We start from the raw sequence: 25,881 nt of genomic DNA, 5'->3' as shown, positions 1-25,881 counted from the left end.
ATCCATTTATTTGCACCTTGCAAGGTTCCCATGATACTCCATGACGTTGAGCATCTTTCTTGCGCAGAGTCACAACTGCACATCCTGTATCAATTAGCGCCTGAGAGATGAGGCCATTGATACGGCAGGACATGATATAGTGTGACTTATTTTCGGTAGGTACATTACATTTCATAACATGCTTGGAAGTTTGAGCTTGGTTGCGAGGACATTTGTTCTCTAAATGCCCCAAGCGTTTGCAAAATTTACATTCGAGGCGAGGCCTAGGGCAACTTTTACTGAAATGTCCAGGCTGGTTGCAGTTAAAACATTTCCAGTTTCTTTTGAGTTGACTGCTGGCATTTTTGTGTTTATTTTCCACAAAAGTAGATTTATGATCTTCACGATGCGATCGAGAAAACTTTTTGAGCCTAGTCTCACCTACATCGCACCGCAGACGTTCTTCCGGCGCGAGAGATGAAATATATTCACTAAAGAGTGTCTCAGGGTCACAATACCTCCCTGCCTTAGCACCATTTTGTATAACCGGGTCGGTTATGCCATCTATAATCATGGCTACTGCGTTTTTACCTTGTATCTCACATGCCCTCAACAGTTCCATTTTACTAAAATAATATTCAGTCCACGTTTCGATTGGTGACTTAATTCTAGTACTCATTTTTCTGAGTGTACTAGGAAAGTCCCGATGGTCGGGAAAAGCCGCTTCAATTATTTGTTTCCATTCCATCCATGTGTGATCATAGGAGTCTAAACTATTCCACCAAGATTTTGCTAGGCCAGTTAAACGCGACTGCATATTGAGAATTTTCAGACGATCATCCCAACCGTTTATTTGAGCTAGTTGTTCTATTTTATCAAGCCACTTTTTTGACGAGAGATCGGATTTACGTGGACAAAATTCCGGTATGCAATCTGCACGAACAATCAAAGATTTGTTTTCAACATTTGAAGTTTTGCTCATATAATCGGCCAGTATGTTTTCTAAATGCTTTATTTTCTCACCTTGACTCCGCAACATATCAGTATAATTAACAACAGACTCACCATGGGAATTTTCCACCGTTCGGACTTCACTTACGCTTGGATCCTCCTGTGGCGGTTCACGAGATTCGTTATCTCGTGATGAAGAATGTTTCTTGGTTTTCTTTCTGCGACGTCCGCTTTCCCGACGATATCGCCCATAATCGTTATCACTTTCTGATTCCGATGTACCGAAACTTCTTTTTGATTTCCGACCCATTTCTCGGTAACGAATGAAAAAAAAACGAACTACAAACAAACACTAGTCCCTTCAGATAGAGCGTTGCTATCCCACCGCTGCACTGTTAGGCTCAATCTCACAATAATACAGCGAATAAACCCCAAAAATATATTAACAACGACTGATTATAAACAAATATATAATCTCACAATGGAAGCTAGCACTCTACTGCCGTTATTCGTGTTTCGACTCGCCGGGATGACAAATCCCATTTCGTAACAGTCACAGTTAGTCATCCTCTATTGCTTCTACGTTCACAGGGTGTTTTATGATACTGGGTATCTTACATATATATATATATATATATATATATATATATATATATATATATATATATATATATATATATATATATATATATATATAAACAAAAATATAACCTCCTGTCAAATGGCAGGATTCAATTTCTGACCATGCTATGGAGAAATCGCAACATGAACAGACCTTGCTCTTCCATCCAACCAAAATTCAATTCAATACAACTCAAATTTGAATCTCGTTTTTCACTTTGGATGTAACTTGGCCTTCTTTTCCAAAACCAATTGACTTTATCGTTTCTAATATACTCACCATCATTGGTTGAGAAGTGAAGCTCTGACTCGTCGAAAGATCGGCGATTAAATTGAAGACATTCAAGGGCAACCAACTGATGAAGAAAATTATTGCTATTGATCCCAACAAAAGGTTTGTCCTTTGTAATCTCCTGCCTCGTAGTTGTCGTCGATTCTTCTGCGAATTATCCTCGCTCGTTATGAAGCCTGTGGCAAATCGGTACCGTAGTTTGAAGGAAATCCTCATATAAACCGCCTGAAACAATAGAGAAAATAAATGGACGTGCTGTTTGTTATACACGGATGACAGAGACACTGTGCGTTGAATCGATTATTTGAGCTTGTGAAGGACCTGTGATGTTCACGGGAATGTGGAGATTGGATTTGTGTTGAATACGAGGTGATTAGGAAATGCAATTCAAATGCATCGTCCTCAGTAGAATTCGTTCCACTTATTTCTGTGTTCACTAACGAAATACATACTGATGCAGAAAGTTATCTTAAAATATACAGGGTGCTTGCTAACGATGACTACTCAGATGCAGAAGTAGTGATCTCATCCCATCAATATAACTATCCACTGAAAATAAAAAGAGATAACCATAACTCTTCTTGGTGAAACGGAAGCCTTGAAAAACTCAGAAAAGAAGTTCGACGATTATTCGGTCGAACTTCAGTCAGGTAACTGGAAGTTTTATTAAACAACTCCAACGACATACTAAAAAGAAATTAAGACGGCAAAACGAGAGTTTCTGAGGAAGTTCTGTGAGAGTAACTCTGATTTACCTCGCAGCATAATAATTCACAAGATTCTCTCTAGAGAGTCAACTGCTGAAAACGTTAGAGTTTTTGATAGAAAACCACTTTCCTGGAAGTCAGATTCCTGATAACAACAGACCTCCCCTTTTTGAGGGCGCCCAGAAAAGGGCCATTGGGAGGTCGACAAGCAATTGAATGGGCTATCAAATCGTTTCATCCTTTCAAATCTCCAGGAGAGGATGGTATATTTCCTGTTTTTCAATACAAGTTCATTTTTTAAGTTTGAAAATGTCCATATAGGACGAAACTGCAGTAACGTTAGTTACAAATAAAAGTGGTAAAAAAACATAGAAATTTTCATTTCTCTTTTCATCATGATATCCTACCACGTAGTAACGGCTACATCCATACTGAGTGCGCATATAAGCAAAACTAAAAAAAAAATATGGCTCTTCTTTGGCACCCCGAAAAAAAATCATAATACAAAAAAAATTGGAATCAGTACGAAGTATGGCCTCCACGCTGGTTTATTACGGCCCTACATCTATCGTGCATCGACAAAATGAGATTGTCAATGTCTTGTTGAGGTACATTTGCCCATTCAGCGATTAAAAGCTCTCTCAATTGAAACGTTGTGTGAATGTTCCCCATATGCGGGGTAATTCTTTGTTGAAGCATGTCCCACACATGCTCGATGGGATTCAGGTCCGGTGATTGTGCTGGCCATGGCAATACATCAACTCCTTCGTTGGTGAGCCAGTCAGTCACTAGACGCGCGACATGTGGACGAGCATTATCGTGCATTAGGTGGAAGTTTTCACCAACAGCACCAGCAAACGGACGGACGATAGGTAGAAGAATGGTATCGAGGTACTGTCGAGCTGTGAGGGAGCGATTTGGAAAAACGAGATAGGTTCTGCCGCCGATCATGATTCCGCCCCATAGCATTACTGTACCACCTCTGTATGTGTGGACTTCCTGGACGTGTCTCAAACGTTCATTATTTCCAGGTCGTCTCCACAGTCTTACTCGACGAGAATCTGGATGAAATCCAAATCTGGATTCGTCTGTAAACAAAACTGTAGCCCAATCTTTTGCATCCCAGTTTTGATGTTCTTGACACCACTCTAATCTTCCACCGCGATTGCCTCACGACAAAGGTGGACATCTAAGTGGCCTTCTGTTGTGGAGATCTGCTTCATGCAGTCGATTTCTGACAGTATCACGACCAATGGTTACCTGGTGCGTCTGCTGCAACACGTTAACCAACTCAGGTGCTGTGATTGTCGGTTGTCTTCTTGCGGTTGAGGCCAAAAATCGGTCTTGAACTGCAGTTGTAGCGCGTCCTCGCCCTGGATGTTGTTCGGCTGGACTGCCAGTTTCACGGAAACGCCGCCACAATCGACTGATAACTCTTTGGGAGACCCCCAAACGAAGAGCTACATCATTTTGTCGCATGCCACCTTGAAGAAGCCCTACAGCTCTATTCATCTCAGCCAATGGTAAGTGATGGCGTTCCATGTTGAAGCACAATATTTTCAGTTTAATTGCTGAGCACGAACTGCATAGAATGTACAAACTCGACACTTTCAGATTATTCATTTTAGCCGAAAACCTACAGTTCATAAAAAACTTGATAAAAGAATAGTTACCGTTTTTGCAGGCTTTGTTCAACCCATAGAAATCTACAGGGTGGTCGAGTGTACCAATTTAATCGGAATTAAACGTGCATTTATTATAAAAATATCCCTAGACTTTTCCGATGTGTATATATATATATATATATATATATATATATATATATATATATATATATATATATATATATATATATATAAATTAAAAATGTAACAAATAGTGGACATAGCACTCCAAAAAGGGGGGCAAACCGCGGACACGTGTTTCTGGCTATTGGCCTCATCAGCGCGGTGCAGCAAAGTGTGGAGATGGGCAACACTTGTTTGCCGAAAGCAGGATACAGCACATACGCACGGAGTCAACAACAGGAGCCAATCGCACATTTGTGGTTCCAGTTAGAAGACCTAGAATTCCCAGGCTTCATCTAACATACACACTCGATAAAATCTCTCTCTGTATATATATATATATATATATATATATATATATATATATATATATATATATATATATATATATACATATATATTGTCCTGTGTGTGGATAACTTGGTAGAATCCAACCTTATACCGTTTCATTTTGTCATTTGTTCTGTTTTGAGGTCAACGACTATTTAAATCTGAAATGAATACTTCCATGAAGGTTTTGGGATATTTTAATACCTCGTCATTCGTTTACTTCTCATTCACTAACAAACAACTATACTGTTAGATATTCAGTGTATTTGTAACACACCTGTTCTCTGAACGCACCTTGTCACTTGTCAGAAAGCAAGCGTGGACACTTGTCACATTGTGTCGATGAGTTGGCTGGTGCTTCCGTTTATTGTATGACACGTTGTCACGTCGGTGTTACAGAAATAAAGTAAAAACTGTAAAAGTCGTTTATTTCAAAGTCCAACCTAGTCAAGGATATAACATTAATTGGCGACGAGCCGGAGATCGAATCTATACACATATATAAAAGTGTAAAAGTCTAGTTGAAACCGAAATGTCCTTAATCGGCAACATAGAACAGTTCAATGCAAGGGAAGGTGAAATATCTTCATACCTAGAAAGGTTGGAGCAACTATTTAATTGTAATGAAATCGCCAATGCAGAAAAAAAAGTTGCACTATTATTAACATTAATAGGAGGTGAAGCCTATGGAGTTCTCAGGGATTTGTTAGCACCAACCTTACCTAGTCAAAAGTCATATGATGAATTAGTAGCAGAGTTAAAAAAACATTATAGTCCTAAAAGGTTGGTTATAGCTGAAAGGTATAAGTTCCACAGTGCTCATCAAGAACAGCAAGAAGACATAAAAGGTTTTGTTGCCAGGCTTAAAAATCTTGCTAAATTCTGTGAGTTTGGTGAATTTCTAAACGATTCGCTCAGAGACAGACTAGTTTGTGGCCTTAAGTCAGAAAATATCAAAAGGAGGCTTTTAACTGAAGAAAACCTCACACTGGAAAAAGCATATACCACTGCCACTGGAATGGAATTAGCAGAAGGACAGTTAAAAGTCATGGGCCCTGAAAGTGAACAGATTAATAAGGTATTCAACAAGTCACACCAAAAAAAATCCATGTTTGTTAAGTCCAAAGTAAGTTTAAACCCAACACATCAACGAAATCGTCAAGCAAATGGACCACTGTACAACAACAAACAAAAATGTAGAAGATGTAACCGCACACACTATGACAATAGTAAATGTCCTGCAGTAACCTGGAAATGTTTTGCTTGTGAGCAGGTAGGCCATACAGCAAAATCTGCTATGTGCAAAGGAAAAATTAATGATTTAGAAGAGGTAAATCATTATCAAGAAAGTGAAGAGTCCGATGACAGCTTCGAATTGGGTTTGTTAGGTGAAAGTGTGGGTGAGTGTACCATTAAGTCTTTAAAAAAAAGTCTTAGTCAAATGTTGAAAGTAAAGCTTCGTATAGATAACCAACATGTAGTTATGGAAGTAGATTCAGGTGCAGTACGCTCTGTAATTCATGATCATGATTTTCGAAAATTATTCCCTAATTTAGTATTAGAGTCTGTTGATTACAAATTACGATTTCTTACAGGACAAAAAGTGAACATTTTAGGTCAGATAGATGTAAATGTTGGTTATTTAAATAAAATGTATACCTTGCCATTAGTTGTCTTAGAATCTAACTCATATTTCACACCCTTATTAGGGCGTAACTGGTTAAATGTATTAAATATCAAATGGAAGGAAAATGTTTTAGATAGTAGTGTTATTGTTTGTAATGATAGTTCTTTGAATTCAGTTTCTAGTATAGTTCCTAATATTGTAAATGATGTATGTAATGATGTCAGACTTGAACTCATTTCCAATATAAAAAGAAACTTCTCAGACTTGTTTGAGTATAAGAAAAATTCATTTATCAAACATTTTAAAGCAGAGTTCAAAGTGAAAGAGGGAGCTAAACCTATATTTCACAGGGCTTATGAAATGCCTTTTGCCCTCAAACCAAAAGTAGAAAAAGAACTTAAAGATATGGTGAACTCAGGGGTTTTAGTGAAAGTATCACATAGTAATTGGGCAAGTCCTATAGTTGTAGTCCCCAAGAAAAGTTCAGGTGAAATCCGCATATGTGTAGATTTTAAAAAGACAGTTAACCAAGCAGTAGATGCTGATCATTGTGTGTTACCATTGCCTTCTGATATTTTTGCTAGCCTTAGTGGTAGCAAGTATTTTACAGTATTAGACTTGAAAGGAGCTTATCAACAACTCCAAATAAGTGAACCCTCTAAGGATCTTTTCACAATAAATACCCATATTGGGTTATATAGGTACAATTGCTTGACATATGGAATAAGTTCAGCACCAGGAATATTTCAGTGTATCATGGATGCTATTTTGTCAGGCCTGACAAAAACAAAATGTTACCTTGATGACATTTTGGTACATGGCCAGACTATACAAGAGTGTTACCAAAACGTACAGAATGTTTTAAGTCGCTTGAGAAAATTTAACGTTAAAGTCAATCAAAGTAAATGCAAATTTTTTGAACGGTCAGTTGAGTTTTTAGGGTACACCATAGATTCAGTAGGTATCCACCCGAGAGGTGAAAAAATTGAATGTATAAAAGGAGCACCATCACCTAAAAATATAACACAATTGAAATCCTATTTAGGTTTAGTTAACTTCTATGGAAAATTTGTGCACATGCTATCTACTAAACTTAAGCCATTGTATGATCTATGTAAAACCAATTCCAATTTTATTTGGTCTGAGGTATGTGAGGAAACATTTCAAAAAAGCAAAAAACTCATCACGTCAGATGATGTCTTAACGCATTTTGACCCAAGTAAACCCATTTTTATGACATGTGATGCAAGCGGGTATGGAGTAGGTGCTGTTTTGAGTCATAAAATAAATGGCGACGATAAACCTATTTTATTTGCTTCGAGTACATTATCGGTCTCAGAGCAAAAATACTCCAACTTGGAAAAAGAAAGTTTAGCAATTATGTTTGGAGTAAAAAAATTCCACAAATATATTTTTGGACGTAAGTTCACAATTGTTAGTGACCATCAACCATTACAGTTTATATTTGGAAAAAATAAAAATATTCCTGTAACGGCTGCTGCAAGAATCACCAGATGGGCAATAACCTTATCAGGGTACCAGTATGATATTATTCATAAAAAGGGAAGTCAAATTCCAAATGCAGATGGTTTGTCCAGGTTACCCATGAAGAGTGGAACTGAGATATCAGATTCTCTATTTTCATTTAATTTGTGTAATAACATTCCTTTAAATTCAAATGTTATTGCAGCAGAAACAAGAAAAGACGTTGTATTATCTAAGGCAATGGATTTAACTCTTAGCGGTTGGCCAAATTCTCTTGAAGATGATAGTTTAAAACCATTTTTTAAGAGAAAATTAGAATTAACTGTAGAAAAGGGATGTTTGTTAGTAGGGAACAAAGTTGTTATACCCAAACAACTCCATAATGATGTACTAAATCTTTTTCATGAGCAACATATTGGCATAGTCAAGACTAAGATGCTCATGAGATCCTATTGCTGGTGGCCCAAAATAAATGACGCTATTGAAAAATATATCAGTTGTTGCGATATATGTCAAGCAACCCAAAACTTTTCAGATAATAGTGTGTTGCTACCCTGGCCAAGTGCACCTAATAACTTTTACCGAGTAAACATTGACTTTTTCCACAAATATAATCATACATTTTTAATATTGGTTGACAATAGGTCAAAATGGTTGAAAGTCAAACTAATGAATGAGGGCACGAATGCCAAAGAAACAATCTTGAAGCTAAAACAGATTTTTTCAGGTTTACCAGTGGAGATAGTATCGGATAATGGTCCACCATTTAATTCATCAGAATTTAATGCATTCTGCCAATGCAACAGTATTAAATTAGTCAAAGCTCCACCCTACCATCCACAAAGTAATGGCATCGCTGAGAGATCGGTGCAAACAGTAAAAAAAGGACTGGAAAAAGCTTTTTTTAATGAAAAAGGAAAAGAATTGAGTAAAAACTCTATATTAAACCGTCTTGAAGACTTTCTATTTATACACAGAATTACTCCTTCACGTGCTACTGGGATATCACCTGCAGAATGTTTATTCAAAACCCGCCCGCGAACAAGATTTGATTTACTGAAACCTTGTTTTAACAAACCAACTGAGTTCAAGTCTGATATCCAAAAGCTCAAAATCTATAATACCAATGATCTTGTATTTGTTAAAAACAAACAAAGTAAACTGTGGCAAAAAGGAAAAATTGTAAGGGTCATGAGCCCCTCTACTTACCTAGTGCAAATAGATGATAGTATTAAACTCACTCATGTAAATGATATTCGAAGGACCCATGAAATTGCGGAAAATGAGAATTTCAATAATACTAGTTTCGCACATACTCCTTCGAATACATCAAATCTTGCTAGCCCTTACAATATAGCAGGGCACAGTCAAAATTCAAATACACCCTGTCAACGGGAAGTCTTGAAAGTACCTTTTCCTGTAGAAACTTCCAAACCACCACAAAATCAATTAGAGTATAAAGAAGATAAACCTACAGAAGCTATTATTACTAGTGCTCCCAATACTTCTCGATCAGGAAGAGTTATAAAACCTCCCACAAGATTAAATTTGTAAACTTTAAAGTAGGAGAGGAAATGTTAGATATTCAGTGTATTTGTAACACACCTGTTCTCTGAACGCACCTTGTCACTTGTCAGAAAGCAAGCGTGGACACTTGTCACATTGTGTCGATGAGTTGGCTGGTGCTTCCGTTTATTGTATGACACGTTGTCACGTCGGTGTTACAGAAATAAAGTAAAAACTGTAAAAGTCGTTTATTTCAAAGTCCAACCTAGTCAAGGATATAACATATACAAGGATATATTCGAACGCATTAATTATATTCGAACACATTTTCGAATCTCTTGAGGATTCTGTGCTCTGATGGAACGGTGAATTGACGACTTTGGTTCCATGAATGTCTCAAAGCCGGGGATTCAAAATTTTTTGTGGTACTTTTGGTAGCCATTTGCTAATTTTGGAATTTAGGTCCAAACTTCTCTATTTTTCGGATCAATAAAGTAAGATCATCTTTTATAAGAATAGGAAATTTTTTTATTCTTGGCATTTTGATGCTGGTAAAACATTCAACTCACTTATTGAATTCAATTTCTTATGCAGAACAGAATCTTACTGATTTGAATCTTGGCTTCTTGGAACAAAAGTAAACCTATAGGCCACACGACATCAAAGGCCTTCTTTATAGTATAGTAGCAGTAGTTATTATAGTTACTCGCTGATGAGTCGATCACAATTGTTGTACCGACAGGACACTACAGACCTAAGTTTGGAACTCTAAAACCATTCTTGTTCTTCAAGTCACCTCGAGGGAGACATACACAGATAAGCTTAGCTATTAAGATAGGGACAAATAACTTATCTGTGACTAGATTTTTGATGCTTGATTAATTATTTCAGCAAAGATTTATATTCTTCAAACTTGCCAAAAAGGAGAAAAATATTAGTGTAGGGTATATGCTTTTATCCCTATGTAGATGAATTCATTCTCTCAACCTACTGTAAGCTGGCGATATAGGTGAAGTGAATAAGGTAAATAAGGTAAAGTATAACTTCAAAACAGCAATGTCTCAAGTATTGAAGAGACATCCTCCTTTCTTTCTTGGGGAGCCTGGGTTCATTACAGTCCCCTTAGAATTGAAACATTTGTGCTATAGGTGTGATGTATTTCATATCATATGAACATTTTGGTATTGTTTACAATGGACAACCTAAGTGTGACGTCAAGAGTGGGTGCAGCTCAACGAACTTTCCCAAACAATTCAAAAATGCATCGAAATTGTCATAAGAGCTTCTTTCAACGAATGCTTAACAATTGTGGGGCACAAACAAGTCTTTTCAGTTATAATTTCACATTTGCAGGAGCATTTTCTACCTACTCATATCAAACAGCGACCCATAAGTAATTATTTCTCAGTTATATTAGCTACTGAAGTATTTGTTAGGTTATGTATTACACGTTTCTATCATTATTAAGTTTTCATTTTACGTTTAAGAATTTATAAAAAAAGATCTTTGAGTAATTTGTGTTGGAACAGCATTTTATATGTTATTTTCCTTTTGTTTCAGATTTCTGAACTGCAGTAAACATGGTTATGTGTTTCATTCCTGGTTGTCAACACTACAGTGAACAAAGGATTTGTAAATTTCCTGCAGACCAAGCTGAGGATTGATCTCATAAAGTACCTGATACTTAGATGAAGCATTTTATTGTTGAATTAATTTGCAGGAGACAAGATCGAGAGCCATCAAAGCATTCATTAGTTTGCAGTTGTCACTTTGTTAACATGGATAAAAAAATAGAACAACTTTATTTGAATTCAATGTGAAGAGAAAGTTCGACTTTAAATCTCCAGAAAAACGGTATGTTCACATGAATGAGAAAATATATTACTATTCTTGGATTCAATAACTTTGTTTTCAGTAAACGAACCGTCAAGGCAAGAGAGGTTGAGGTGGAAGCAACCAATACAAGTTCAGAAGCAGCAGGGCCTTCAGAAATATCTGAAACAGAGACTATTGCCATTTTAAATCTGTAAATGGTATCATTTCCACATAGATACTTTTGATTCCTTTGGTGAATAAATATATAGTTTCACTGATTGAATTCTTTGAATTTTATTCACTATTCACAGTAGTGGCCATAAAAAAATTAATACTATCTATTACAACTGATCGATTTGGTTTTCATTATTTATGGGTATCTATCTATGGGTATTTATCTGGGTATAAGTTTATATACTGTGTCAAGTTTCAGCTGATTGTGTGTGAGTTTTGGCAGGTACTGTTTTATATAAAAATCTTCTAGCTGCGATAAGTTTTCTGCCCACAGTGGATCATACTCCTTGTCCATCACAGATATATTGTAGTGTCCAAAAAGAGCTAATGTGGCGATATGATGACATTTTATTCCTCTAAGAGAAGCGCAATTTGCAGATATGATATCTTCCGATTTATTCAGTGTGATCTGCAACAAAGGTACTGTTCGGTAAAAATGAAAAACTTATACATGACATATGACTCACTTCAACATGATAGAATTCATCTTTCATGCTTGCATGAACTTCTCTTCCTCTTATCATCATCAACTCAGCATCAAACTGCATACTTTCCACATGTTTCGATTCCAAGGCATTTTCAGCCTTTTTCATGATTTTATTATCATTGTCGAGTAAATCATTTAAAGAGGATAGCTTTAAAACATGTTTTCAAGCCATTTTATATCTGGAACAATAGATGTTAAGTAACTATATTTCAATTGAAAAAATAACATAACCTCAACAAACATAACAATTCTTGAATTTTCATTAAAAACGTTACCTACCAATGGAGATTTTTTCAAAATATGTTACAACTGACTGATACCAAATCAAAACTGTACGCGAATGTCCTTATTAGCAATGCAAGCACATACAATAAATATATAAATAATTTCTTATGGCGTTTTAACATGTGAAATCGTTTTGTTTGGAAAAGTTCGCTAAGCTCCGCCTACTTGTGACGTCAGGACTTAGGAAGTCTTCTCACATTTGACACTTTGTGACCTCAGGAGCTCAAGGCTTCCTGCCAGTATTGTAGGGGGAGTCCTTATAATAACGGTTGATACAATTTATGAACTGACAGATAAATCAAGGGATTTGTTAACAAGCTTGGAACCAACTGAGAAAGGTGTGGATGTTGAGGAAATGAATTATAGATATTTTTACTGGATCTGAGTTTGATTCAATTGGTTACCGTTTATAATAAATTTCCCGTTTTTGTTTGGTATGCTATATGAGCTCCAGGGTTGATAAAGCGAGTGGCGCTATACCCTACATCTACGCCCTTCTTCACTTTTTAAAAGCTGGCGGCCTACCGTCGGAGCTTTGCGCTCTCTCTAATCCGTAGTTGCCACCCTCACGCCAAATTGTAGAACGAGAAATCGTTTACAAATTGACTTAATTAGTCATTGAGAAATAAAAGGCGTGACAAAAGATGGCGCCACCAGTCTTTCGAAAATGAGTTTAAATATTTTTTAGCATTTCTTATAATTTTTGCTATATAACAGATCAAAACAAATTCCCAACTTCGACTTTTCAGTGAAAGTAGTAATTTGTAATATAATGCACAGATATACAATGACTAACAAATTCCCAACTTCGACTTTTTTAGTCAAAGCAGTCATTTGTCACATAATCTACTGCTACTACTGTTTGTATGAATAATGTAGCCCTAAAAAGCAAATAATACGTCATAGTGGTGGGAGAAGTAACACAGTCCTCGGCCGCCTGCGTGTCACCATCGATAGCAAGGCTAGAGCGATGCGTTACGTCACAGCCTTCACCGTATCGAGAGAGGTAAGGGCACACCGATGAATACGAATTACTCAGCCACACGTCGTGGAGTGAACATCTCGTTCTCCTACCGTTGAACGGTTGCTGCTATGACGTCACACATCTACTAACTTGGTGGGCTCACACCGAAGGAACATTCATCACTTGAAAGATCTTCGAAGTATGCAGACGTATGTTTGTACATAGACAAGCACATGATGAAAACCCTGTACCGTGCATTCTCTCTCTCTCTCTCACACACACACACACACACACCAATCAAATGTAATTACGTCACTATGTCACACACACACACACACACACAAAATCTCATATGGAGAAAAAAATTCTGAACGATCCATGCACCAGACACTTCAAGGTCACATCGCCTTGATGTTACTAAACAACAAAAAAAAAGCAATTAATATTGAATTATTACACAGTTCATCAGTGGTTGAATAAAACACGATTAAAAGGAGAACACTAGAGTATATTTCAGTGCTTCTACTTTAGACACATAAGAACGACTGACTAGTTATATTCTTATCATATTTTTATCTTCACACCCCAGACCTATTCGAGGGCATTGTTAAAATCCATTAATATAAGATTACGGCACACGTAGGAATGCACAATCATTATCCTAAATAAACATGGTCATAAATAAGTAAGACCCTTCAGTTTTATTCGTTTCCCTTGACACTTATCAGGTCAGCTTTCTGGGAACGTAGATTCGTTTTTGTACATCATCTGTTTAGATACATATTTTAACACTCCCACTCAAAAATGAGATCAAGAAAGAATAAAATCCTGAAAGATTATTGAGCACATATGCATTTTTAATTTCAACTAAATAATGTTACAATCTGTTAATAATGACAGGTAGATGAATATAGTATTCTTCGACAGGTAACTAATCGATTACTTCATTTTAGCCCAATACTATTCCTTATATTGATGAATATTGCTGGTAATGGTTTTGTAAATGCATCAGCCAGTTGTTCACCTGTAGGAATATTTCGAACTGATATCTTGTTTTGTATTATCTGTTTCCGTGTAAAATGATACTTAATATCAATGTGCTTGGTCCTTTTGTGGTTTGTAGGATTGTTAGCGATGCTAATACAACTGTTATTATCTTCAAATATTGGAATTGGTTTTGAAATATTCAAAATGAGACTATCTAATAAACTCCTGAGCCAAATTGCCTCTCTCACACATTCGAAGAGAGCCATATATTCGGCCTGAGTTGAAGAAGCGGCAACAGAAGTTTGCCTTTTTGAATTCCAAGAAATTGTGCAATTTTCAAAAACCTTAAATAAATACCCGGTTGTACTTCGCCTATAAATCTCATTATTAGCCCAATCAGAATCCACATAACCTTCAAGCATATTGACAAAGTATTTACGTTTGAGAGTTAATTTTAAATCAATTGATCCTTGTATGTATCGAAGAACTCTCTTTAAACATTTCCATAGCTCTTCATTACATTCATTTTGAAATCGGCTTAATATGCTTATAGTTATACATAAGTCTAGTCGCGTACACAGCATAGCGTACATTAAGCATCCTATAAGATTTCTACAAGGTAGGTTCGAATTTGGCAGATCAATATTCAATTCAACGTAATTTAATTTATTTTCTAGTGGGGTTGAAACTGGTTTACATTCAGCCATATTAAATTTATTTAATACAGATTTCAAATAATTTGTCTGATCTAAAGTTATTGTATCTTTTTTCCTTTGTACTCTTATTCCCAAGAAAAGTCTCGCTTCATTCAGATCTTTCATATGGAAGTTACTCATTAAATATGATTTGAATTTTGACATTGTAGATAGATCTTTTGTTGAGATCAATAAATCATCGACATATAGTATAACATATACATTTTTATTAATATTATTTTTGTTGAGAAAATACAAACAAGGATCAACTGAAGAATTTTCAAAACCAAGCTCTTTCATTGTTTTGTCAAATTTTTCATACCAACACCTGGAGGATTGCTTTGAGCCATAGAGAGCCTTATTTAATCTGCATACTTTATTGGCATCAGCTTTAATACCCTCTGGAAGTTGCATAAATATTTCTTCCTTGAGAACACCATTTAAAAATGCAGTTTTCACGTCCATTTGATGGATTAATAAGTCATACTGATTTGAAAAAGCCAATAGAAATCTAAAGGTAGATATTCGCGCAACAGGTGCAAAGGTTTCATTATAATCACTTAAGTATTGTTGACTAAAACCTTTTGCTACCAATCTTGCCTTATATCTCACTGGATTACCATGTTCATCGATTTTAGTAGTAAACACCCACTTGCAACCTACTATGTTTTTATTTGTGGGTTTATCGAATATCGACCATGTTTTATTTAAAAGGAGGGATTCAATTTCATCCTTTACTGCTAGCTCCCACTGATCTCGATCATCCCTTTCTTTTATTTCATTAAAGGAATTCGGTATATTATTAGAAAAGGATTTTGCACAGAGTACATGACTGTATATGTCATTGTTAATATTCTCATCCAGATCCTCGGTATAAGTGGGAGTAGGATGATTTTTAACTCTTTCACTTCTCCTTAAATTTAAATTATTTTCGGGAAAATGTGGGTCACTTTTGGACGATTCGCCTTGTTCAAAAGGAACTTCTGATTTTTTAGAATTTTTATGGTTCGTATTAGGCAATAAGGTTTCATTAACTATTGTTGGCCTCGTAATTTTGAAATTGGTCTCGTCAATGATTACATCGCGAGCCGTTAGGAAACTTCTCGTATTTACGTTCCACACTTTGTAGCCGTTAGGATTATATCCCACTAGAATGCCTTTGAAAGATTTTTCATCAAACTTGGATTTTCTCGTTTTATTATGTATGTAAACGGTAGATCCAAATATTTTCAGTAATTTCAATTGTGGCTTTTTATCATGCCACATTTCGTATGGCGTCTTATTCATTCGCAGAGCAGAAGTTGGCAAGATATTAATCAAATAAGTTGCTGTGAGCACAGCTTCACCCCAAAAAGATTTATCTAAGCCAGAGGTAATTATCATTGTACGTGCTTTTTCAGTTAGTGTACGGTTCATGCGTTCTGCTACACCATTTTGTTGTGGGGTGTGTGGAACAGTTAAATGAAAAGTTATGCCTTTCTGAACACAAAATTCTTTAAAATCATTGGACAGATATTCACCCCCATTATCGGTATATAGGTACACTACCTTACAGTTAAAATGAGCCTCGCCTTTAGCAATAAAATCTTTAAAGACGGAAAGAACCTCTGATTTATATTTTATCTGGTAAGTAACTGTGTAGTGAGTAAATTCGTCAACAAAAGTGACGAAATAATTTTTATCATCGATAGTAATAGGTGATATTGGCCCACACACATCCGAGTGAATTATAAACAAAGGTCGTTGAACATGATTTTTTGACTTAGTTTTAGAAAAAGGCAATCTAGTTTGTTTACCATATATATACAAGCCTCACAGGTGTGGTTTGCAGGATTGAGATTATCAATGTGGTTAACATCTTCTACCATTTGATGTTGCTTTAATTTTAAAATGATTGGTTACTGACATGACCTAAACGTTCATGCCAAAGTTGGTAGAGTTTATTGTTAACCATATTAATCTGTGGCTCAATCTTATAACTGCAATTCCTTATTATTTTAAATGTGATTCCAATTAGACCATTCAATGGCTTACAAGTTGCAAGAAGTTTGTTACCATGTAGAATTTTATTACCATCTTCGTCAAAAACAACGGTCATACCACACGCTTGGATACGGCGAACTGAAAGAATGTTGTAAACTGCATCGGGAATGTACAGGACATTCTCTAGTCTTCCTGGAACACCAAGATTGGATTCCACGTTGATGGTTCCTTTTTCAAAGGCGGTCACTGTGGTTTCATTCTTGGCAACTGCGAGTTCAATCGGCGTGTCTAGTTTCTGGATATTTGCAAACGGATCCCGGCTATTCACAATATGATTAGTTGCACCTGAATCTAACAAGAAGGTCAATGTTTTGTTAGGTTGTTTGTCTGGAACTCGTTTATGTCCAATCATAAAAGCAAAGCCATCAGAAGTATTTGTTGGAGGGATTGGATGAACTGTTTGCAAAGTTCTCTGCTTTTCAGAATTTCTTTTGTAAAATCGACAGTTTTTCTTGATATGGTTTCTTCTACCACAGTGGTCACACTGAATGTTGGTGGTTTTTTATTGAGAAAACTGTTGGTCCGCCTTGTTTTGATGTTGGTAGGCTTGTTTCCCAAAATGTTTCTTCCTTTTGAATTGCCTTTTAGTTTTAAAATTTGTCGTCGGTAAATGTGTACCAACATTGAGCACTTTCAGGCTGGTGGTTGTAGAGTCTTGCTTCAACTTAACCTCATGATCAAGCAGCCTGGTTTTCACAAAGGATAAGGTGAGATTATTTTCACTCAATGTCTCCAGTGCTGTAATAACTCCATCATAGCATGATGGAAGGGTTAACAAGAGATGCGAAACTTTGTCCATTTCATCAATCTTTGCTCCTGCGGCTATTAACTCGGTTATGATGTCATCGAAGTTTGTGAAATGCTGAAGCAAACTAATGTCACCTTGTAATTTCAAAGTTAGAAGTCTTTTTCTCAACGCCAACTGTGTAGCCAAACTCTTCCTTTCATATATTTCATCCAACTTTTGGAAAACCTCTCTTGCTGTGGTCGGTCCTTTTGCAAAACCCAAAAATGAGTCGCTTAAGTAATCGATTATTACACTTTTTGCGCTGTTATTGTTTTTGAGCCACTCATTACTAGGTTCACTAGGGATTTCACATTCAATCACCTTTATTATGTCTAATTCCGTAAGCAGCGATTTCACTCGAAACTTCCAAATACCGTACCGTTCACCGTTGAAGGGTTGAATGTTTCTTTTACTTGCCACGCGATTTTCCATATTGATATTGTATTTACAAAACAATTCACTACTTATAGGAAGTCTACAGTTCACAGTTTTCAAATGTATAATTAGGTATGTTTATTCACCACTGAGTAAAAATAATAGTGTTATGCTAAACTGGGCCCATAACCTATTGAATTATTACACAGTTCATCAGTGGTTGAATAAAACACAATTAATAGGAGAACACTAGAGTATATTTCAGTGCTTCTACTTTAGACACATAAGAACGACTGACTAGTTATATTCTTATCATATTTTTATCTTCACACCCCAGACCTATTCGAGGGCATTGTTAAAATCCATTAATATAAGATTACAGCGCACGTAGGAATGCACAATCATTATCCTAAATGAACATGGTCATAAATAAGTAAGACCCTTCAGTTTTATTCGTTTCCCTTGACACTTATCAGGTCAGCTTTCTGGGAACGTAGATTCGTTTTTGTACATCATCTGTTTAGATACATATTTTAACAATTAATACGTCATAGTGGTGGGGGAAAGTCCAGAACCGGCTGTAATCTACTACTATTATTGATTTTTGGTAGCTAATTTGTATATTTCAAACCGCTATTTTTTAATCACATTTCTGAAGACCCCTCAAAGTATATGAGAAATCTATGCAGCTCACTTCAAAATAATTTAACTCACTGGTCGTTTAATTTCTACCAGTTAGGCTGTCTCAAGAATTATTTGTGATTTTGTATTAAACTCGAATGGGAAATAAACTAATCAAACTTCTGCAAAACTTTTGTATTTTTGAAGATCGAAGATAATTGAACTTCAAGACACTGTGATCGGTTTTCAGGTAGGATATTGAAACATTTCTCATTACATCAGAACTTCAACTCTCATCAACCGATAATCAATCTAAACTAGATTATCAATGTCTTCCAACCTTCAACTCCACACCAAACACTTCATCTTCTGATTGTTTACCAACGAGAAATAATTTCTAATGTATATAATTTAGATGTTCAAGGAATCTCTCATCATATAATTATTACATGCAATACGCACCACATAATATTTTTAAATCATCATTTCTCTTTTGATTCTCTCCACAGAAACAGCAAAATACAGGGAAATAGACATTTTCGCGCTACGAGACTACTTTGAATTTGACGCTTGTACCTGCACACACTTGGCAACAGCCAACGCCACAAATGCATACAACCCTACTAACGTCACAAATGTTTGATGATTTGTGTCTGAATTTCTATCATTTCTATCACTTTCCAAAAATGGCGAATTTACAAAATATTTCAAAATCAAGTTTTAAGAGAAAATAAAAATTAGTGCAAATTGCCTCTTATCGCCATTCTGTCAAAGCTTTCGAGGTGGCTTCATGTTGAATGTTTCTTATTGTTCTATTAGATATATTAATCCCCCATTTGACACAATGATTTGTTTCATTCATTGTATATTTTCAAAAAGTTTTTTCGAATAACAATTCATGCTGATAATATGCTTGTTCATCTAATTCATTTCATGTTCTCTGTATACCTACTTCATGAAAATCCATAACTAACGTATACAAAAAACACTTCATTGTGAGATTTTCACTAAACAGTTTAACGAAAACGCAACACGTGTATCGCCACACATTTTATGGCCATACATTGTATGGCGAATTTTGTGTTGCGTTTTTATGAAACTGTTTAGTGAAAATCTCACAATAAAGTGTTTTTTGAATATGTCATTTCATACTGTTTGCGAGGCAAACTGAACACGAAAAAAGTCTTCTTGTCAATGTTAACGTGCAGATTGTAACATACCTACCAATCATTTAGGTTTCTATTTACAATTTTCACAGATCTAGGATACCTATGAGCAGTCTGCAGCATCACTCCTTGGATCATAGCAAAAATTCTGACAGCTATTCAGATTCCATATTAATTGCTCATTCTGTTTATTCAATTCATTTAACGGTTGGGCATATTTTTCTTAAAGACATAACACAAGCACTATAGGAGAATCCTCATCAGAACTTCAAGAATTCTCGTTGTTTCATTCGTTGTATTCAATATGAAGTGAGGAGTGAGGGGTGAGAAGTGAGGTACAAACATGGATATTTACCCACGTTTGCGGATATGTCTTACTCAGAATCGCTGGCAGCTCTCTTTATACATACTTGAAGGAATTATTCGTAATTATATTACCTGCCATTAATTTAATATGCGTACATGTTTTATGAGAGTGTGTGTATTTGTGTAAAAATATTGTATGGTAGTCTGTATTATTAATAATACTTATATTGCTCTCACAATAATTGAATACTTAATTTTATTTTTAATAGTTTTAGTATAGTACTCTCGAATAATTTATTTGTTTATACTCATAGTGTATACGCCTCACACAACCAGTACCTACTGCTACCGTGGTATATTTTGTTCATTCATAATACTGTATTTGTCAAATTATACTCTGTAATTACTTTTTTGTGTGAATGAGTATTATTATTATTATTATCAATTACGTAAAGTCATTTTCTATATTAGTTACCTCTCATTAATAATTAAATCGTCAAAATGTCCACAACAGTTTTTTATGCTAGATTTCTGCCAAGCAAATTGAAAGAAATTCAAGCAAATTCAAAAAAAGTCAGGCAAATTGAAAAAGTTCAAGGCAAAGTCAAGCTTATGGTCAAGGTTATAATCTGGCTCGAATCAAAATCGAGCTTATATTGAAAGTTATCAGTAAGAAATAGAAACTGAAATGTGATCCCAAAAGTGAAGACAGTCTTTGACCAGCTGGCTAGAATATGGGAACATCCAGATCCTACATAAACGCTGAGAAAATTCCCGGAATTCTGGATCGCATATCACAAGAGTAGAAAGAAGAAAATCGCTGTTTCGTTTATGGTTCTTGGAGATAGGAATACGATCACAAGTTGTGCAAATTTAGACAAATTCAAGTGAATTAAAAAAAAGTAAAGCAAATTGAAAAAATTCAAGGTAAAGTTAAGCTTATGGTCGAGGTAATGATCTGGCTCGAATCAAAATCGAGCTTATAGTGGAAGTTATCATAGAAATATAAACTAAAATGTGATCCCAAAAGTAAAGACAGTCTTTGACCAGCTGGCTAGAATATGGGAACTCCCAGATCCTACATAAACACTGAGAAAATTCTCGGAATTCTGGATCGCATATCACAGGAGTAGAAAGAAGAAAATCGCTTTTTCGTTTATGGTTCTTGGAGATAGGAATACGATCAGAAGTTGTGCAAATTGAGACAAATTCAAGTGAATTTTAAAAAAGTCAAGCAAATTGAAAAAATTCAAGGCAAAGTCAAGCTTATGGTCGAGGTTATGATCTGGCTCGAATCAAAATCGAGCTTATAGTGGAAGTTATCAGTAAGAAATAGAAACTAAAATGTGATCCCAAAAGTGAAGACAGTCTTTGACCAGCTGGCTAGAATATGGGAACACCCAGATCCTACATAAACGCTGAGAAAATTCTCGGAATTCTGGATCGCATATCAAAGGAGTAGAAAGAAGAAAATCGCTCTTTCGTTTATGGTTCTTGGAGATAGGAATACGATCAGAAGTTGTGCAAATTGAGACAAATTCAAGTGAATCCAAAAAAAAGTCAGGCAAATTGAAAAAATTCAAAGCAAAGTCAAGCTTATGGTCGATGTTATGACCGGGACGATTCAAAATCGAGCTTATAGTGGAAGTTATCAGTAAGAAATAGAAACTAAAATGTGATCCCAAAAGTAAAGACAGTCTTTGACCAGCTGGCTAGAATATGGGAACACCCAGATCCTACATAAACGCTGAGAAAATTCCCGGAATTCTGGATCGCATATCACAGGAGTAGAAAGAAGAAAACCGCTGTTTCGTTTATGGGTCTTAGAGATAGGAACACGATCAGAAGTTGTAAGATTTAACGCATCAAACCCTGAAGTAAACTCCTATAAATTGTTCTAACGAGAAAACAGATGAGGAGTATGGAAACTTCTGTATTATTTTTACTATGTGACTCTCTGATATTTTTGATTATATCAAAACAAGTTGATCAACCACATTGATTTTTTCATTGGATTGTTTTATTGGATTGTTTCATTGGGTAGCCTCCTGTGTAAGTGCAATTGAGTTATTCTACAATGACGAGTATTGAAAAGAGAGTAGAATATTTCTGTGATACACTCTAGATGGTGTCCAAATGAGACCAGTTGGTTTGGAGACCCCTTTTTAATATATGCCGGAAAAATATTGGCACCAGCTTCTTATGACTTTCCAGATTTTCTGAAATTAATATGTACTTATTAAATTGAATGGAACTTTTTTTTTGACATCTATCATTTGCTCAGGTCCATAGGATAAAACTAACACAACATTTTTACTATTTCCAAAATGAAAAAAGGTTTACTGAGAAACGTTTTGGGCATTGTACTAGCTATTTACTACGAGCCATTTTAGGTAAAAATGAGAGGTAGTCCATTACCATTATAATAAATAATAATAACCGACTTTTTTTCCCACAAGAGATGAATGATATCTTTTTTGTATTTACATTACGTTAATTGGAGATAACCTTATGACGAATGAGCGAAGTGTCAGCTAAAGCTGTTTTTCAAGTCAACTGTATGTATATAATTCCATTTCCAATTACAAAAGAGAATATTCATTATTGCTTTTTTCTGAAAGATACTGTACCATTTTCTCCGGTTCTTCGTTGTAGAAAATTCCCACAATATCCTTCTATGTTTCGGTTACACTTTACCCAGTGAGATATTTTTCTAGATCATTGTCTTTTTGATGCAAAAGTATCCTTCGCAAAATCATTTACCACATTCACATTCTTTATATTGTCACTAAGAGACTGCTAACAAACTTATTATCATTATTGTTATTATTATCTGCATTTTCAAAAAGATGTGATTGTGCTTCCTTTTTGGTACTGACTTTCTTCTCTATGGCGTTGGCCATCGATTATTTGTCATCAAGAAGCGATTATTTTTTTCTAATGAAGTGTTGTTTACCTTTCAGAATCAACATTGGATCCAACTTTTTTTTTTCAAAGGTTCAGATGATGAATAGTTTTCAGTCTCTTTCACTTGTAATCAGACACGCTTGTTAAGAAAAATTGAGTTCTCCATGGTTCAGCATCAAAAACTTTTCCTCAAAATATTGCAGAAAAACTTTCTTCAAAAAATCTTTTTTCAGTACAGACACAGAAAAGGGTTCAGAATATTGCTTAAGAAATTGTTTCTGGATACACTAATGCATTGAGAAATTTATGTTATCCACAACAAAAAGGAAATACTATCGCGTGAGCATTTGACAGCGAATTCGCATACCTTCATCGAGGGTCAGTCCAACAAATTTATCCCGTCGTTTGAATCGATGCACCAGGTAGATGAGGATTGAAACTATTCTAAGTATTCTATAATTCCAAAATCGTAAGCAGTGAATACTCAGTAATGACTGTGACGCTTTTGCCTCAATCTGTTTCTTGCCGTGCCGTACGTACATTATACTAAACAGATGAGGGACAATTAACTTCAAGTGTATTGCTAGTATTCAAAAACTATATTCACAGATAATAATTAAATAATATCAATTTCGAAAAAAAATATACAGTGTGTCCACCGATGGAGGGGAGAAAAAACTTCATTATCAATTTTATGAAAAAAGTAATTCTTGTAAAAAATTTGCATCTTTTGTGAATACGATTGTTATAGAAAAAACTGAGATCGGATGAACAGGGTTTAAGGTTAGGTTAGGTAAGATTCAAAGTGAGTGGGTCTATTCGACCCTCCACCGTAACCCGTAAGGGATTATACACTCACACTCATATACACTCGACCAAATAAACCCAGCTTCTTAACGGAGCCGATTAGTTTGTATGGTTTGTATGGACAAAGGATGTGCTCTGCTGTTTCTTCATTTTCCAAACAGAGGCGACACACACTGTCTTCCAACAGTCCGAGTCTCTGCATATGATGATTCAAATGACAGTGACCTGTAAGACATCGTAGTTTATCCCTGCTGTAGTCCAACAATTGTTTGGTATCAAGCTTCGAATAAACGCCTTGGAATGAGCCGATTCTGAAAGATTCTGCCACAATTATGTTTCTCTCACGTGCCATTTCGTCGACAACATATTTTTTCAATTGAATAAGTTTTTTTGCAAAATTGAGTAATTGGACTTTTAAAATATTTCGCCAGGCAGTTGTTGATGACTGCTCCAATTGTCTGCGGTGGTAGGAGGCACTGTCCATAACTACGATAGAGTTAAATCTTTAAAAAACAACTTCTGAACTTTTGCGCGTCCATTTCCTCGTGATAGTGGCTAGTTTTCTTGAACTCGAAGAATAACAAGCCGTTCAAAAAAAAGGAATCGCTGCCTATATGAGTTGATATAAGCCTCCTTCGTTGCTAGCTGGCACCTTGAATCCTATTAAGAGGCCTTCAATAAAAGCTTGTCGACAACTTTTCATTTCGAAATCATCTAAATAATGAATCTATCTACTATCAGTTTCTTCTCCTTCAATAAAAGCAATTTTTCTACCTCTTTTCTTAAATTTTATGTTTCTTTGCTTCAATATGCACAATAAAAATGTCTGAGACTTTTTTCAATATTGGGATTTCATATTGAAAAACGAACAAATGGAATTTTCTACGAATATAATATTTGGTGCAATAATCAACCTGAATTTGTTTCCTTCCTCTACTTTCGAAGTTTTTAGATACATAATTAGATTTACATTCATTTTAGGCTTCGGGAATTCTTTGAACAGCTCTCGTCGGCAATTCAGTTAAATCACTATACAGATTAACTACTTCGTTATGAAACATATTTTCATTTCGTTCACGGAGCTCACAGTACACATTATATATAATAGTTTTTGCTTCTTCATATAACTTTGGACGTCTGTTTTTGCTTTCACAGCACAAAATCGAACTGATTTATAATAATATTTCCCTGTTTCAGTCCTTGAAAAAATCTTTTGGTTTTTATCTAACATTTTTTTATTCATTGTAAATCCCTTTCCTAGAAATATAGGTACCCAATATTGTGACGTCGACTACATTATAACTTCTTAGAAATATATCAAATGTATAGTGTATTAATCCTTTTTCATGTTCATCTAGGGTAGGTGTAAAAAAAACATTATTTATTATATTATTGAGAAGGTTATTTTCAATTTTACAGTTTTTTTAACAGAAATTCCAAAACTGTCATCAGTGTTGAGCTAGACCCAAATCTTTATAACTATATTATGATAACATATCAAAGAAAAAAAATTAATATTTACTCTACATATTATTCAACGAATGTTACGCTAATGAATGTTAACCTAACCGTGGTCAGCTGATGGGCCAATATTCATATTTCTCTCTTCCTTAGGAGAAATTCAATATGCCTTTCTTTTTTTCGCCCCACAAACATATCTGTTTACGCACCGTTGCCATTTGTAAATTTCAGTCGCAGAACATGTCATTAGCAGAATTTTTTTATGAATAAAACACGTTTTTCGTTATTGTACGCATGTATATTATTTCAATTGAAGATGACAACTTGACAACAACGTCTTCGTTCCAAAGCAATGATATTTCTGAGAATTCAGTACTTACTATTATGGAATTTCAGTTTATGATGCCAAATAAAATCGAAACATTTGTGATTCAACAAAACAGATAGCGCTGTTACGACACACCTAGTCCACATCAAATGTGCTATGCTGAACCAACAACACGTTGCCGGACTCAACTGTCCTTAATGATCAAGTCTGAGGAAGTGAAGACCGCGATATATCTCCTTAGGAAGACACCATCCATGGGATCGACATAAGACCCAATACACAAATATCGAAGATAAACAGGATTCCATAAGGCAAAGCCAATCTTTGA

At 35.4% G+C, this 25,881-nt stretch overlaps 1 protein-coding gene and 1 long non-coding RNA gene across 3 annotated transcripts in view; one reads left to right on the top strand and one right to left on the bottom strand.

Moving 5' to 3' along the window:
- Positions 1 to 25,881, bottom strand: part of NPFR (Neuropeptide F receptor) — a 543,873-nt gene that overhangs the window by 33,838 nt on the left and 484,154 nt on the right. For both annotated transcript variants that reach the window (XM_074175202.1, XM_074175203.1), the window contains exon 6: positions 1,832 to 2,068. In XM_074175202.1, coding sequence (XP_074031303.1) covers positions 1,832 to 2,068 — 237 coding nt within the window. The remainder of the gene's footprint in view (positions 1 to 1,831; positions 2,069 to 25,881) is intronic.
- On the top strand, positions 10,600 to 11,378 carry LOC141482215 (uncharacterized). Its single transcript, XR_012465410.1, has 3 exons — positions 10,600 to 10,678; positions 11,006 to 11,139; positions 11,201 to 11,378. It is a non-coding gene; the product is annotated as an uncharacterized lncRNA (long non-coding RNA).

The sequence above is a fragment of the Leptinotarsa decemlineata genome, unplaced genomic scaffold (genome assembly GCF_025532065.1).
Source record: "Leptinotarsa decemlineata unplaced genomic scaffold, Ldec_3_MD MMD2_tig00000882_RagTag_RagTag, whole genome shotgun sequence".
NCBI lineage: Eukaryota > Metazoa > Arthropoda > Insecta > Coleoptera > Chrysomelidae > Leptinotarsa > Leptinotarsa decemlineata.
This window is presented reverse-complemented; position numbering and strand designations above follow the sequence as displayed.